Here is a 16,562-nt window from a genome sequence, read left to right as displayed (position 1 = left end):
GATAAAATTCCATACAATACAGGTGTATGCCTTTCGTTCGCTGAGGACCAGTATGGGGGTTAAACTTTCACTTCACACGTCAGTAACTTGCCACAGATCGTCGTTCACATCGTGCTCTAGGTTTCCTCCACTCACAAAACCGGCTGCCACCGTACATTTTATGTCGCACGTTGAAAGGCCTTTCAGCAAACTGTGGACGGTTGTGGGTTTCCTTGGTTTCCTCCCACCTTAATGCTGGCCGCTGCCGTATAAGTGAAATATTCTGGAGTATGACGTAAAACGCCAATGAAATCATGTAGATATATATATCTCGGAAAAAATTTCTATCGGCTGTTACGCTGAAGCCCCAATTTGTGCTATAAAACAGTATCCTCTACTGTTACGCTGCGATTCCAAGCTATATGTTAAACATCAGTATTTATAGGTTATTGGATTGTATAGTCCTGTATGGGGCGAGTTCTGGGCGCCCAGGAAAGGGACGAGCATGTCAACAAGCAGACGACACAACAAGCGCGGCTGCCGATCAATCAGACTCACTGAAAGGCCGGAAAACTAATCACTCGGTCCGAAAAATAACCGTCCAAACCCCTGTAAAATCTGGCGTCGCTCCACATAAAATTATGCAGGTCACCAGACACAAATCCCTTGCTAGCATCCAGGAGTATGATTCTAAATTAGATCACGTGGAGCAGAAGCAAATGTCGAGTTTACTTCAGGGCGATTGCGCCTTCAGTCAACAATCTCCCGCGCTTCCACTCCCTGGCCGCTCAGTTCAAGTGCACACAAACGAAGTTTTCACGACTCCGATGCCATCAACTTCCGCAGAGAATCCCAAGGATAATTTGCTAACTTTGTCAGCAAACTCTACTTCTCTTTCGTCCTCTGTTCGGTGGCGCAGTTTTCAATAGCTGCACTTTTAATTTTCACTGAAACATCTGCATTCCTTTTCTTTACACTTCTGTTTGTAAAATACCGCTTCGGCCACGTGCGCCTGACCCAGTTTCCCGTCAGCCAATGAAAGTGCTCCATTCAGTATTCCATATTCATCCGCAACCGGCTATCCGCTATTTTTACGCGATATGAAATAATTAGCACGGTTTTACCCAATTTGTTTAACGTTCGAGTTTATTTACTTGCGTTTTTGACAAGTGGGTGTATAATAAATAGGTTATTGGATTGTATGGTCCTATATGGAGCTCGTCCCTTTCCTGGGCGCCCAGGACTCGTCCATACAGGAACATACAATCCAATAACCTATAAACATATGAAAACATCAGTACCATGTGTTACGCTGCGATCCCAAGCTATACATTGAAACGTCAGTATCATGTGTTACGCTGCGATTTCATGCTAGGTAACAACACAGCAGGCTGTTACGCTGTCATTCCCAGCTATGTATTAAAACATCAGTATCATCTGTTACACTGCGATCTCAAGATAAGTAATAACACATCATTATCATCTTTTACACTGCCGTCCCAAACCAGGTAACAAACCATCAGTATCAGCTGTTACATTGCCGTCCCATGTCAGGTAACAAAAGATCAGTATCAGCTGTTACACTGCCGTTTCAAGCTAGGTAATAACACAGCAGTATCAGCTGTTACATTGCCGTTTCAAGCTAGGTAATAACACAGCAGTATCAGATGTTACGCACTTATCCCAAGAATGTGTCATCATTCTCTACTTTTTAAGCTGCGATTTCAAGCTGTGTAAACGTCACTACATAGTTGCCTTCTGTGAAAATAGTTAAATATTGGAAAAATCTTAAGTAAAAGAACAATACAAGGTCACTACGGCAGTTTTGTTGTAGACCTCAAATTTATTTTTCCTTTTTAGTATTGTAATTGAAAATTTATCGGTATCAAGAACATGCGTATCACGGATACCGGAAAACAATCGGATTATTTCTTATTTTATGTATACACGACAGTATACAGTAACACAGACCAACGCCTCGGCAAACACATTAAGTAAATACCTTACACACAAAACAAGCCTAAATTAAAAACACATAAGCTATTCTGAGTCGTGCATTTCCTATATAAAAATTGGAGTATATAGTAGTTTTCAATTTTATTATATTCAAACAGGTAATTATAACTACGGACTAAAACGTGAGCCTTATATCAGTTTTAGCATTAATAGAATACATACATTCTCCGTGATAAATAAACACACAAAAATGATAGTCACCATTATAAGTTATCATTTAAAGGCTGATTAATAATTAGAGAGCTGGCAGTCTACAGGAAATTATTTAAGCTGCATTATTATTTTTTCATGCTGCAAATAAGAAAAATGGTGCTCTGTCAGAACGGCAAAATCTCGTTTGAACAGCATATCAGCCAGTCCACACAAGGCAGCATTATACTTTTGATAAGTAATATTCGTTTGAGGGGTAAAGTGAAAGACAAAACATAAACTATCAAAAAATAAAACACAAATTGCTAATAAATCAGAATTTGAAGTTAAGCTGCACCTGGCAATTAAAATTCAAGCCTCTCAGTTTGTCTGTATTTTCGCGAATCACTTAATTGGTAAAAAAGCCAATAAACTAAAAATAATACAAACACTATTACTGATTACATAATTGGTAGAACTGCATCACACAGTTCACAATGCACGCATTTCTAGTATGCCATATTTAAAAACTGAAGTGCTCTAAGCCTCAACAAAGGGTCGCCATTTGTCCAACTTCATTACGTCATCATGCACACGGCCTAAGACCCCTATGAATTTTCCATATAAGCGACAATTTTAGTGCTGTAATTCAGTCCCCAAAATGTGGTGCCTGTGAGAAAGTAGCCATAAAAATCTTGACCATATTTACATTCTAAAGTACACAGAATTAAATTCATATAATTAAAATTGGAAGATCTAATAGGGTATTGATTCCATAGCTGTATCTAGTAGCTCTTTGTTGTGGTGGGGGGGAGGGGGGGACTGTAACAACGGTATGAACACAAGTGAAGTGAAGCCTAGAACGACAGTATAAGTGATCATGCAAGCTAACCATGGTGACACCTTGGAAAGAGGTGTATGAGGTTTCAAACCCATATTATAACTAATATGAACATGTGGTTTTTAAATTTTCAGAAAATTTTCAATACCTTTTTTAAGTAACAGATCATTCAGTTATTCCAACTGAGACATGCCTTTACCATATGTAGTCTTTTTGTTTTTAAATGGTTCTTGATCTTTAGAAAAAATCAGAAAATGTTTAGGTATTCCATCTCCAAGAGTTTACAGACGGGATTTATTTCATTCGCCTTTCAATTCACAGTCTGCCAGCCGAGTGGCAATCCGCTCACTAACTCTATCGCAAGAGTCTCTATCTCCTTGCTGGAAATTGTCTATTTCAAAACGGACAGCTGTCCATTTCTTGAACGTACTCCTTCTACCTTCGTAGTCCACAACAACAAAGGCAACAATCTTTATCACAAATAAATTTTTCGACCGATAGCAAGCAACTATTCCCCAATCATAACCACACTTTGCACACCAAACTTTTCCCTTTTTAGCAATTGTGAACTTCGTGGGTTTTGGGTGAAGCGATATGTCTGCACGGTCACAGAAATCTTCTGAAATAACTGCTCGATGCGTTGATTCAAACTGGCGTATGTCGTAGTTATAACAGGCCAAAGTGTTGCATTTTTTACATCTTAGCTGGAAAGTCCCTTTTATAAATTGTCGATTCTGTTCCATCAAGCGTTTAAGATCTCGCTCTTTTTTACAATTGATTTGAATGCCCCTTGTGACATCAACAAAGCCTCGTGGGTTTTCTTCAATTTCTTCTTGTAGATCCCATACAGCATTCTCCATAAGTACTTCTCGCATAGTATTCAGCTCGTCTTTTTCAGCAACTCCTTTACCCTCAGACACCAATAACACGTATCTGCTGTCTTCAGCCCGAGCTCGACCTGACAACCATGAATCCCTATATAAATGAACTTACTCAAAATGGCTTATGTGTAATCTTACTCTTTCATCTAATTATTTATATAATGTAATGACAAATAATGTTGTCGTGAAAAATGGAAGTCATGTTTTGCTTTGTTCATTGAGTCTTTGAGCTCCTATTAACCATTTGAATAATTAACCAACCCGAAATTCTTCAATACGGCTTTAAACATTAATCCAGTAAACGCATAAAAGTCCAACACCAACGAACTGACAACAGTAATCTGATGAAGATTTTGGCTATTGGAAGTTTCATCATGTGCTCCACTAAATTGATTTTTTGTATCCATAAACTGGTATCTGCGCCAACATGTGCAAGTAACTGAAATATTCTTTACTTTGGCAGCAAGAACCAATTGGGCCCACGGTGGATGTTTGGTCTAATGGCCATTCCACTGGTGTAACAGCATCAAATACAGCTGTCGCCAGTTCTTTAATGTGATTTTAATTTGCTTAAGTCACAGGTCAAAGATTTTCTCAACGTCATAAATTCATGTTAAAATAAAATATTCGATGGGATAGTTTCCTTAGACTGCATTGTTGGAAACCCAAGCTTTAATGTTAGCAGTAGACGATTATGATAACACTCCAGATTTTATCCGTTATTTGAAACAGCTTTAGAGAGCAACATATTATAGCATGGAAAGTGAAACTAGAGCAACAGTGTGATAGATGGCGGATGGTTATAAGTAAACTGTGAAATCTGGCCTTCTAATAATTTAGCTCATAGTTTTTCTCTAATCTTTTACGAAAATGCTTCAGTGGCATAATTAGGCAGCGATGTAAATAGCAATTTATAAGACGTCATTAATGAAGATATGATTTTGTGAATATGCTCTAATAATTTACAAACACCAGGGAATGTGGCAGATTACACTGACATGCCTTAAATCAATAAGGCACAAAACCGACATAATTATTCCAGAAAAGCAATAGAACTGTACCCCTGGTTTGAACCTTGGAGATCTCATTCGTGTCGTAGTCATACAGAATCACCATATTGCACTTCTGAATGTCCAACCCTTCCTCTGCTACAGATGTAGCCACTATCACCTTATGGGATCCTTCTCTGAAACCCTTCCGTACATCTCCTTGCTTTGCCTGGCTCATTCCTTTTAATGAAAACCCATTTGACAACCACAGTAATCTAATCAATAAATCGGTGCAGGTCTCTTTTTTTTGCAAATTATAGCTTGAAAACAGTGTATGTAGTTTCTACAAATTCCTAAAATTGAGAATATATGTACATATACTGAAGACGCCCCAAAAACTTTATAAGTTTTTAGAATTAAAATGCCCTGAAATAAGTTCAATTCATTACCAGAATTAAAAATTCACAAAACAAGTACGATTATGACATTAATAACTTGGAGATTTACGCTTCTAAAAGAGGCCAATCTTGTTTATCTTGGATGAGGAAGCTTCCGGGAAGGAAAGTGTATGGGGGTGAGAGGCGTGAATCCACTCAGCGAGTGCTGTAACAGTACCCAACCCAATCGAGAAGTGCTTCCGCTAGGACCCTAAGACACAGTGCATTTATTTTCTCCCACACACTAACTTTCTTTAGACAGTAGGAATTTAGAAAAAGTTTTCCAAGTGGGGCATTTCAATTCTCCATTTTTTCACTAAAGACAACCCCAATAGCCACTGTCTATTCTGATTTGTTCTAAAAGATCTGAAGAGTCACATATACTTTCGTCCATCCAATGGATTTAATGCTTGCAAATGTTTGCAAGTGAGGTCGACTCTTTCAAGCATTATTTTTTACACTTAAACGATAATTCTAATTGGTTTAAAGGTTCTGGAAGCACTTTACAGTTGTGGCCATGTTAGATAGTGTAAAGAACAATTATACTTAATCTGACTTCAGTCAAATTACCTCCCAACATATAGTGTAAGAAAGAAATCACCTTAATCAAAGGTGCAATCAAAGGTGCAATCAAAGGTGCAAATCAATTTACCTCCATCTTCTTCAGCACCTTGGCCAACCAATTTCTGAGCGTTCAAACTACTTAGGCTGTCCGTTTCCGTCATCCAACCCACTAAGGCTTGAGCAAGTTTTCGAAACTTTGCAAAGATTATGACACGAGAGTCAGGATCTTCATTAAAAACCCAGAGAATCAACTTTTTCATTTTTTCTAACTTCGGATTTGCACTGGCTGGTCTTCCGCAAACTTCATTCAGATAGTCAAGGTTCTCTGTGGATTATATAAAAGAGAGACCTCAACAAAAATAAACGCAACAGTTAATTATCGATCATTAGTAGTTTTATTTATTTATTTATTTAAGATGGATTTTACACCGTATACGGCAGCAAACAGCATTAAGGTGGGACAAAACCACGGCCGTCCACAGACTGCTGACAAACCTTCTCACGTACGGCCGAAGAGGGAAGCCAGCATAAACTGGACTTGAAGTCGCAGCCACCGCATTTGCTATTGCGCCGCGCTGGCGTACTAACCCCTTCAGCCATGGAGGCTCCCTAGCCGGTTTTACAAAAACTATTCATACTCAGACATGTATGGATATGGAATATTTTAGACACAGGTTTTAATGACATTGGCCCGAGGACACTTCACCACTGAAATATCAGGTTCAAATCCAGTTCTGTCTGGAAACTGGCCAGTTGCAACGCTTTGACCTTAACTATGCTATACCCATAAACATTATCTCAATCATAAAGTTGAAATATTCACGAATATGCCGTAAAACCAACATGAAATAAATAAATCAAATAGCAAATTACGCCGGCCTAAACAACAAACGCCGCTCTTTTCATCTATATATTAAATATCATCCATAAACGTACCTTGAAAAATCGCAAACAGTTCTTTTTCGATATCAGTGAATCTGGAAACATCCATTTCGTGTATCTGGTTGGACATGTAGTTCAACGCATCCCGTGTGCGGACATTTTGATTAATGATAAGGGCATCGTTGCAAATCTGTATACACCAAAAACAAAAAGCTTTACTAAAATGTGATGTACTGAACAGACTCAAGCATAGCTTCATATTTAAGAAAGTTAGATTCAGGTTAGTTTAAATGAAAAACAAGAGCCAACAAGATGGTAAATCAGATAAATACTGTAGGAGAAAATGCCTTCGCTGGGAAGGATTTCCGACACACCTAGATGTATTGACTAAAAGGCTGACAGGTGGACAGGCAGCCATGCCGATCATTATATCTCCCCATATTAAATACAGAGGGAGATAAAAACGAAACCGATAAACATAGAACTTTCAACATATCTATAAAGTGCAAAATAAAAAGAAACACAACAGACACACATTCCCGTCTGTCTCAAAATACGTTACACTCTTTCGAACTATATAAACATTACCTTAACATTACAGAACACAATGGTGTATTTTATATGTCAATACTCTACTGAATAAAAAGGTAGATACCGATTCGGTAGCCTAATGGTTTAAAAGTCCGCTTCGAATTCGGGAGACCTGGCATCAAACTCGAGTCAGGTCATACCAAAGACTTTAAAAATAGTACTTGCTGCTGCCTGGCATTGTGCTCAGCGCAGAGAGGTTAGAGTATGGAAACAAGACTGGTTGGCCCGGTGTCAGTGTAATGTGTATAATGTCATGTTAAGTGTCTTCGGTAGGATACTTCAGTGACGGCATAACATTGGCGGAATGGACTCGCCCTTTCAAAGAAGACACAGTATATACACACACCTAATGATTCCTCGTCGTCGTAAGACTGAAAAATGTACGACATAAAACCCCTGGCATACATAGCATACATAAAAAGGGAGGCCTTTTGGCAAGATCAATTACCTCTGCAAACCGTATGCATGACATACAATAGAGCTGTGAATCAGGCCTTCGTACTACTGTCTCAATAATTCTACTAATCCACTGTTTATATTCAAGACAGTCTCTCCTCCCTGGTGGAGGGTCCTCGATCTTAGTCCAGTAACGACAATGATTCTTAATCTTCGACTCAATGTCAATCATCCATTTTTGGACAAACGCGGCAAAATGATCTTCTAGGCGTCCACCAACCAAATGAATCTCTGGATGTAAATACAAGGAAAACGGTAACAATAAGCAAACAAATAAATGAACGATGTTGAGGAGAGGAAGTTATAATGAGTGTGGCATGTGTCAAGTATAAAACGATCAGCTTAGATTTCTAAAGCTTTGATGTTCATGGAACACCAACTTGATGTCGACATTAAAAATAATATCTGGGCTGTAATTTGCACAGAAATATGAACTCATAATTTATGCCAATGGCTTTAAAGGAAAAAACAAAAAACTCATCACCATAACAGCCCTCCCTTCCTTTAAAAACTTTTTTAACTGAATTTACTTCATTTAAATATATCAATGCAATGTTTTGTGGGCTGTTTTCTTACTATTAGGAAGACGATGACTTCGCACGATTTTTTCTGGCCCTTTACTGTAAGAATATCTCTACAAGCATCACGTCAATAATAATATCAATAAAAAATAATAAAAACGTAATTACTTACCCACATCTGGGATATTAACAACTTTCGATAATTCTCTTAGCCCCCTTTTCACCGTACATATTTTCTCTACATCCAGATTGGCACAAAGTTTTTTGATGTGTTCTTTAGCCTGAAGAATGTCTTTCGCCTTTCCTACTCCAGTGGAAGCTGTTAGTCCGATTATCTATAAATACATAAACTGCAGAGGTGAGGAACTCACCGCAGCCCAACAAGTTGACATGTGTTCAAGAGAGAGAAGTAAGAAACACTTGTCATTTACCAAAGTAACTACTTGTATTAACTACTTCTCACACGCCACCATGTGATTATTTACGAAATATTGGCCTGTAGCAAAGTATGAAAAACAATGCATTCCTTATCAACTGTAAGTTACCTACTCTATTAGGTCTTTATTCCATTACCCACTGATAAATAAAGATCCATTCTCCGGTATAGGTTAACTTGGGGAATTCCCCGTGAAATTAATGTTTTAAAAGTTGCGTCAACCAATGAAACGCTGCTACACATCAGCTGTCATACAAAAAATGTTTACCCAGCCTGCGGCAATTATGTCCCTCACTAAAATCACACTTACCGCCCGAAACCCACTGGCAGTACGTTTATCCACTTGTTGACTTGTGGGAATATTATAACAACAATATAATAGTCTTCTATCATTTTGAACGAACTGGTTGATCGCCTGTTGTTGTTGTTTTGACTCCTAGTCGATCGACAACACAAAAGCACAGTGACTTTCCACAGCCTGTCGGCGAACATACAAGCCTATCTTGTTTCAAATTCGCCATATTTGCCTCACCAGCCATCTGAAACACGTACGTTTCAGTTCAACATTTCAATGCTGACATTTTTGATAATTCATTTCGTTGTCCGGCACTCACGTGGAGTCAGTCAGCTTTCAATTGGATCACAATACTTAAACGGTCCAAGAATATATTGTGTATGGACATTTCCCGTCTCCAAGGCATTTCTTACCATTTCATTGGGCTTTCTGGTAACTTGGCCACGAAGCTGTTTTAAAGGAGAATGGATCTATGTTCATCTGTGGGTGATCGAGTAAAGAATGACGCGATAGGCCACCAATATTATGTGCATGAAAACAATGGAATCGCTACCACTAGTCTTCTGGGCCATATACACATATTGTTTCCATATTGTTAGAAAGCGCATAAATGTATTACCGGATGCAAATAACACAATAAACGTATAGGGACTGAGCGAGGGTAAACAAGGAAATGTCCAAGGGAAAAAAATGTCCTTCTAATTCTTTAAACAAGTTTGACCTGGCGGGCAAAAATTGGCATGGCATTGAAAACAGGGAATAAAAATATATTTCAAGAAATAGTTTCTTACGGGTTGAATGTATTCAAATATGTATGTAACCAAAATATGAAAACTATCAGAAAAATCCTATCCAATGCACCCTTTCTCATCATTTTGACATTATCTTCAACAGAAGACAAAGTATGAACCCTTTTCAACGCATCGCAATAAAGATGAAAACGTGTCTCCTCTTCTTGGGTGTTTCGGTGCATATATTTAGATCTTACAACATAATAATGACTCGACCATTAAGACCATTTAGGAAACGCCCATAATGTGTACCAAAGTCAGACGCGTCTATAGGTCTTCAGCGGGTTCTTCACTTCAAGTGTGGTGTTCCGCATGGAAACGCTCGCGTACATATCGAAAGTTGGGGGGGTGGGGAATAACATAGCGGTTCACTGATGGTAAATGTTTCGTGTGGTCTCAATAAGATATAGACACCTATGCCTATGGCCATAAAAAAAAGGTTGAAAAGGTTTTAAAGAATACAACTAATTCAAAATTCAAAGCGGAAGAACTTATGTACATTTTTCTGACTGAAATCGCGTAGGATATCCAATAAGTAATTCCCCATACATCTGATGTATGCTCGAGCGCCCCACGTGGAACTGCCATGTGCGAGGAAAAAGGCTTAAACCTTATATACTTATTCATGTACCTGCGGGAGAGGTCGTCTTGGTCCACCCTCTCTTAATTTTTCATCCAAGTACGATGACATGACTACATTGTAGGGGTGTTTCCTCAGCGTGTGGTGGCATTCATCAAACACTATCATCGTAAACTCGGACAAGATGTAAAATTCATCAAACGCCAAAGCATCGGCGAGAATCTGAACGGTCATGACGAACACGTCGAAATCTTGTAGTAATCTGCTCAGACTGATCTGCTCGTCGTTCCCGCCCGTTATCAGTTTAGTTCTCAACTCACGCGGCAGGTGAGCCTTGCAACTCTCAGTGTGCTGTTCAGCCAACACCACGTCTTTGACCAGAATAGCGACCTTACGATTTTCATGAGAGGCTGACAAATGTTCCTGTAATACCAAAACTGCTAAACGTTATGCAAGAACGGTTATATTAAACTGGGAAAGCTGCACCGTATCGAGATCGTCAAACCACCAACAAACTACTTCGGTCGCAGTATCCCTGCGGTAGAGAGTATGCAAAAAAATGTTTTTTCTTGTCTTACATATTTTTCTTTTACAGTACATCGCTTCAGGAATTTTTCCCTTTGCATGACAACAGGGGTACAGTTTTCCCCTGTGGATTAGGTTAATACTTAAATGGACAAATCCTCCTACAGGGTATCAAGTCAGCAAGGTATCAGAAATGTTTGAAAATACTGGACCGTAGTAAAATTCTCCTAGATGGTTGGGTAGGCCTACTACTGTGACCTATTCACATTACCTACTGAGATATTACCTATACACAATTGGCTGTACAGAAATACAACGGGCCTGACTCAACAACTGAGTCGTTGTTGTTATTGTGCTTCAGAAACAAACGTCACACTCAGAACAAGTGCCAAATAAATGTCACCAGCCATTAAAAACGTCTGTCAGTTGATTTTTGGGAGTGAAAAAATGGTACAGATAATTGAATTACTAATTCCGAGGATATAAAAGGGAGGTGAAGAGACTCTCAATATTACAGCTCTCTCTCTCTGACCGCTCATCGGCAACCTGCTCAGATTTGTGTTCACTGGCGGAAGGCAGTGTCGCCAGACTTGGAGTAAAAGTAACCTTCTAGATATAAACAGTTCTAATGACCACCCTGTTAGTTGTTTTAATTTACAAATATGGACATGATTCTAAAATCATTTCATTGACGTAGTTCGATACTATGGAGTAGGATTTCTATTTAAAACTGTACAGAACCTCTATGATTTTCAGGGCCACATGTGTCTTCCCACTTCCGGTAGGAGCAACTATCATGCAGTTTTTCCCTTCCAGTCCAGCCTCTGCCAGCTCTTCTTGGTATCCCCTTAGCTTAATTGGTTTTCGCTGTTTAAAACCATCCTCCTCTAACTGTGCCAAATCTGTAACGAATAAATGAAACGTAAAAATATGTATATGCTACAAACTACAGACCTATACAAATTCAAGCGTCCAAACACGGACAATCTAGACGGAGGATTATACCGGAAGTACCTTCAGATATAAGGTGGCAGACGATGCCGAGTACGACGGACATTTCACCCGACTTTGTAAAATGCCAATTCCACTGATATCGTCGGACGTCCTGTCTCCAAATACATGTAGCAGGCGATACATTAATCAGAGATTATGGACATCATTGCCTTAGGAAAGATATCACTGGCACATCCATGATGTTAGCTAAAAACATCAGTGTGCCTATTAGTCAAGTGGACCTCCTAACTGTATACACAGTTCTAAAATTACATGATAGCTGCAATCAAAAAGTTTAAGGAGCCTAACATGAGGCACATAGAACCGGACCGACCAAATCAGTAACGAACGGCAGGAATCGAATTCTTGGTCTCATATTGTAAGCCGTCCATGATATAATGTATATCTGCACCAAGTGGAACAAGAGTTTAACACTCAGGTCCACATGGACCTTAGCAAATATTACATTTTTTTACTTTACCACGTTCTAACTTGATGTCAAACACGCACAATGAATTTTGGATCACGTAATCGTATTTTGATCATGATGGGAATTCCCCCAGGAACATACATGTACCTTAAAATGGCTATATCTGCTTTTTCGACCTAAATTTTTGCCATCCCTTTGAGCAAAAGGTAGGAGTCATATCACTTCAATTTTTCACCAGCTTGTTGTATTGTAGCTGTACATAAACCCAATAACGTTTGCATTGTTTCTCTGCATGCAAATGTCTTCTCATTACTGCATCATGGTGGAGCGACTTTCCATATTGCTCCAAGGAAATGGACAATAGACAGCATAGCTTAAGCTAGAATTAATTTGAAAGGAAAAGTTGCTCGTTGGTGGTGAATGTATATGCAAAATTCTGAATTTCAAATTCTCTGTCCCTTTTTGAAAAAGATGCCTTGAGATGATTACAGATGGACAGACCTAAAAGATAATTTCTATATTTCTGGTGGAATACAAGCACATGCCCTGGAGGTAATAAAAGAGACAGCATTAGACCATGCTCGCCAAATATATCCACTGTTTTGAGTCACATGTTTGTTTTCCAACGTATTTTTAAAAATTTGGAAAGGAAAAGACTCAGCATTTGGTTAATGGTGTGATTGTGGACTTTCATCCCAGTTTCACTAATGAGTGTTGTGACGAAAAATCCTTTTGTCTGGAACTGCGTATATTTTGAGAGAATGATTTTTCTCTTTCAAGTTCTCAACAAAACTGCACACTGCAGAATGGAACGGTCAGTGGACTGGAAAAGGACGGCTGTCAAGTGTTCCTATCATTTGGACGCTACAACAATGGCAGGCCAGAACTGTTTTATTATTACCACTGTTGTTTAAGCTGGTAATTAGATTTGCATTCAGCAAGGCTAAAAAGTTTAGCCTTCTTGTATCAAGCGTACAACCCATGTGCATTCGACATATTTCTGCATGTTAGTTTTTGTTTGCAAACCTTTAAATCTGTTGCTTGGCCCATCACACACGGTTTCTCCTTGATCCACAGGTGCTTTAATTCCTGCCTTGAGGTCGAAGCTTGTCATTAAACTCCCATGCATGACATCTTTGGAGAATGTACTGGGTGCAGCCAAATTTGACCTTCCATGACCAATGTCCTTAAAACGACCTATAAGTAATATGAAACATTGTTTCCACCCCAGTCATATGTTATAGAGTTGGGACATCTACAGACTCATGTATGTGGGGTAAATAGGAATCCAAAACCCCAGAAACCAAGATTATAATTAAAGACATACAGCAGCATATAGAGTAAAACCTTTATAAATTTTGAAACTTTATTACCGAAAGAAAGGCAACACCTGCAAAGAGAAGGCTGGTATTTTGATAAAGCTAATTATTTGAGCAATTGTACAATTTGAGCCAAAAATCAATTGCATTTGCACTCATCGGTTTTTTGCAAAAAAATTCTCCCATGTAGCCGTGAGCAAGGCTTAGGAAAGATCCGATTTTAGCCTTGAATTCGCCTTTTGAAACACAACAAAACACCTTTGAGGGCACATTGATTTAATATATATAGATATATATATATATAAATCTCACAAGTGAATTCCCGTTCCCCATCTTCTTCAAAGTACTTCACTTCAGTTGAGTCAGCCTCTCCAGCATTGCTATCAATGCTACTAGTGGCTGCTTCAGGCACAAAGTTGAAGCCTAAAAAGACATTAACAAGGCATCTATAATGAAAGTTGGATAGTGTGTTCTTCAATTTGTATATCTTACAGCGGGACTGACACATTTAGAATGAAGATTTCAGGGGTCATTATTTATTTATTTATTTATTTGATTGATGTTTTACGCCGTACTCAAGAATATTTCACTTATACGACGACGGCCAGCATTATGGTGGGAGGAAACCGGGCAAAGCCCAGGGGAAACCTACGACCATCCGCAGGTCGCTGGCAAACCTTCCCACTTACACCCAGAGAGGAAGCCAGCATGAGCTGGACTTGAACTCACAGCAACCGCATTGGTGAGAGGTTCCTGGGTCATTACGATATGCTAGCGCACTAACCGACTGAGCCACAGAGACCCCGAGGTCATTATTTAATAACGAGAACGAATCTACAAAGGTCAATGTGACCGAAAATGCATGTTTTTTAGGAGCATATATAGGTAAATTGCTACTCCATACACAACCAAGACAACTTCGGTGGTCTAATGTTCAGAGCATCCGTCGCCATGTCGTGAGACCTGGGGTCAACACTGGGTCGGCTTATACCAAAGATTTTAAATATGGTAATTGTGGCACTGAAAGGTTAGAGAAACGAAAACAGTTTCTAGATTTGATGCGTAACTACCATGCATCATGAAATTTACAGACGTGAAACAGTTTATTGCAAATCAATTTTCATATATCCTTCAATAAAGATTTTTTCTTAGTAATTTTTCTGATATATTAGAGGGACGTGTTTTTGTTATTTTGTTCTTACTTTTGGTGTCAAGTTGCTCTGCCACCGTCTTCTGATTGCTATCAGTCAAGGCCCGTAGAAAACGTTTGTACCAGTTTCTTTTCTTTGACAAACTTAGTTTCTTCATCAGCAGTCTAGATCCAGCAATTTGACTTTGATTTTTTGTTATAACTGTTATATTTTCATGATCTTCTTTGGTCAAGCATTCCCATTTTCCCAGATGATCCAGGACTATAACTGGGGAAATCTTGCCTATAACATCTGGACCGATTTGATCAATCCGGCTCATGTGCTCGTCATCTGTGGATGAGGAATTCCCGTCTAAAATGTCGATTATTCTCTCGTAATCTGAAAATAATTCGAGGTCAAGTATAACACTTTTATTATTCATATGAACATAAAAATATGAAGATATCCTGCACGCATAAAAGAGACGTTTTGTTTGAACGGTTTAATAACTGCTCTAGAAATAAAAAGGAAAATAGCAGCCCCCCCCCCCCACCCCCCACAACACAACAAAAACAATAGGGCATATATTTCTGTACTTTCATACTATACAAACCCGCAACATATCTGTAGCCACATCATGCTTGGAGCCTGCTTCCCTCCTAGAAAGCATATAGGTATATTAGAACCACACAATGCTGAATATATTTACAAAACCGGTAGTATATAAACTGTACATACTGTCATTTCGTATAAGTTCACAGAATGTGATCCAGATTCCTGTCCTATCACATCGCTCCATTGTATCAAACATCATTTTCGCGGCCGACAATAATCCACGTTTGTCCTGCACTGACCGAATTTCCTGGGCGTTTTGCTCTATGAAAAGGTGAAAATATATTAACACAAGCAAATTCATCAAATTTATTACTCACACTTAATAGCGTAAGTTGAACAAGGAAAGATAGTACAAAATATTGATGGTAAAAGGCAAAATAAACTAAATTTGATCAAAATCGGATATTTAAAGCAGTTCTAGAGCAGAAACCGACGACCGACTAAAATCAAGGAATCAAGGAAAACTTATTAAAAAAAAAAAAAAAAAAAAAAAAAAAAAATTACCACACACCAAATGGCTTTAGATTATATCTCCAGCGCTAATAAACCAAAGTATTGTCCCCTTATTCATGTGTTTGGAAGAGTTGTTTCCCTTGATTTGACTATGCGGTCTTGAGGGCGGTTTATACCCGCATTATAAACGACACACATATTCATCACGTCATATTAAGCTAACAGTTATACAATGACCCGACGCTGTCGCAACTTCCAAACACCACACAATATCTCAACGACACAATTCACGCAGTATGTTACAAATTTTGATCATTACAGAGCGTTACAAGTTAAAAACTCTGTTAACCGATAGTTCTGATTAATAGTATTATTAACTCCAGATTAAGCTTAATGGAGGCTAGGTGAATTCTTTCAATGGCATTTTAAAGTTGTACAAAACCATTGCATGTTGCTAGATCGAACAGCAAGTAAGGATCCTAGGTGATGCTAAAGCATTTAACAACGTTATTCGGTTTCAGGCCCGTTAATCCCCCCCCCCCCCCCCCCAAAAAAAAAAAAACGGAATGGAACGTATTATAATTTAAGATCTCGTACCGGTGAGGTGTAATGGTGTAGTCTACCTACATTACCTTAGGTTGACCATTAGCTATTGTTGCCTTGTCTCAGATTCCTGATGTGTACATTTGTTACAGTTAATGTGTACCGG

General features: G+C 38.7%; 1 protein-coding gene across 2 annotated transcripts; it reads right to left on the bottom strand.

Annotated features, from left to right (window-relative positions):
* Positions 1–2,933: 2,933 nt before the first annotated feature.
* Positions 2,934–14,985, bottom strand: LOC135469389 (antiviral innate immune response receptor RIG-I-like). Of its 2 annotated transcripts, none has more exons than XM_064748025.1 (11): positions 14,858–14,985; positions 13,968–14,078; positions 13,363–13,522; positions 11,655–11,815; positions 10,440–10,811; positions 8,459–8,621; positions 7,758–7,996; positions 6,773–6,908; positions 5,925–6,161; positions 4,908–5,075; positions 2,934–3,923 (listed from the first exon to the last, which is right to left on the bottom strand). In XM_064748025.1, the coding sequence occupies exons 2-11, from the start codon at positions 13,986–13,988 to the stop codon at positions 3,265–3,267; spliced, it is 2,316 nt and encodes a 771-aa protein (XP_064604095.1). In that variant the 5' UTR covers positions 13,989–14,078; positions 14,858–14,985; the 3' UTR covers positions 2,934–3,264. The 2 variants fall into 2 exon arrangements, with proteins under 2 accessions (XP_064604095.1, XP_064604094.1); XM_064748024.1 differs by having other exon boundaries at positions 13,363–13,533; positions 14,858–14,979.
* Positions 14,986–16,562: the final 1,577 nt, after the last annotated feature.

This window comes from Liolophura sinensis, chromosome 6, assembly GCF_032854445.1.
Source record: "Liolophura sinensis isolate JHLJ2023 chromosome 6, CUHK_Ljap_v2, whole genome shotgun sequence".
Classification (NCBI taxonomy): Eukaryota; Metazoa; Mollusca; class Polyplacophora; order Chitonida; family Chitonidae; genus Liolophura; species Liolophura sinensis.
Note: the sequence above shows the minus strand (reverse complement) of the source record. Positions and strands in the feature narration are given on the sequence as shown.

Bases quoted from the DNA above. Each gene is read 5' to 3' on its own strand.
- LOC135469389 (XM_064748024.1), bottom strand. From the start codon at position 14,963: ATGAAGAAACTAAGTTTGTCAAAGAAAAGAAACTGGTACAAACGTTTT. The intron at 14,079-14,857 runs GTAAGAACAAAA...ATGTCTTTTTAG, and splicing joins AGAGCAACTTGACACCAAAA to GCTTCAACTTTGTGCCTGAA. The intron at 3,924-4,907 runs GTACAGTTCTAT...CATGGTTGTCAG, and splicing joins CTCCAAGGTTCAAACCAGGG to GTCGAGCTCGGGCTGAAGAC.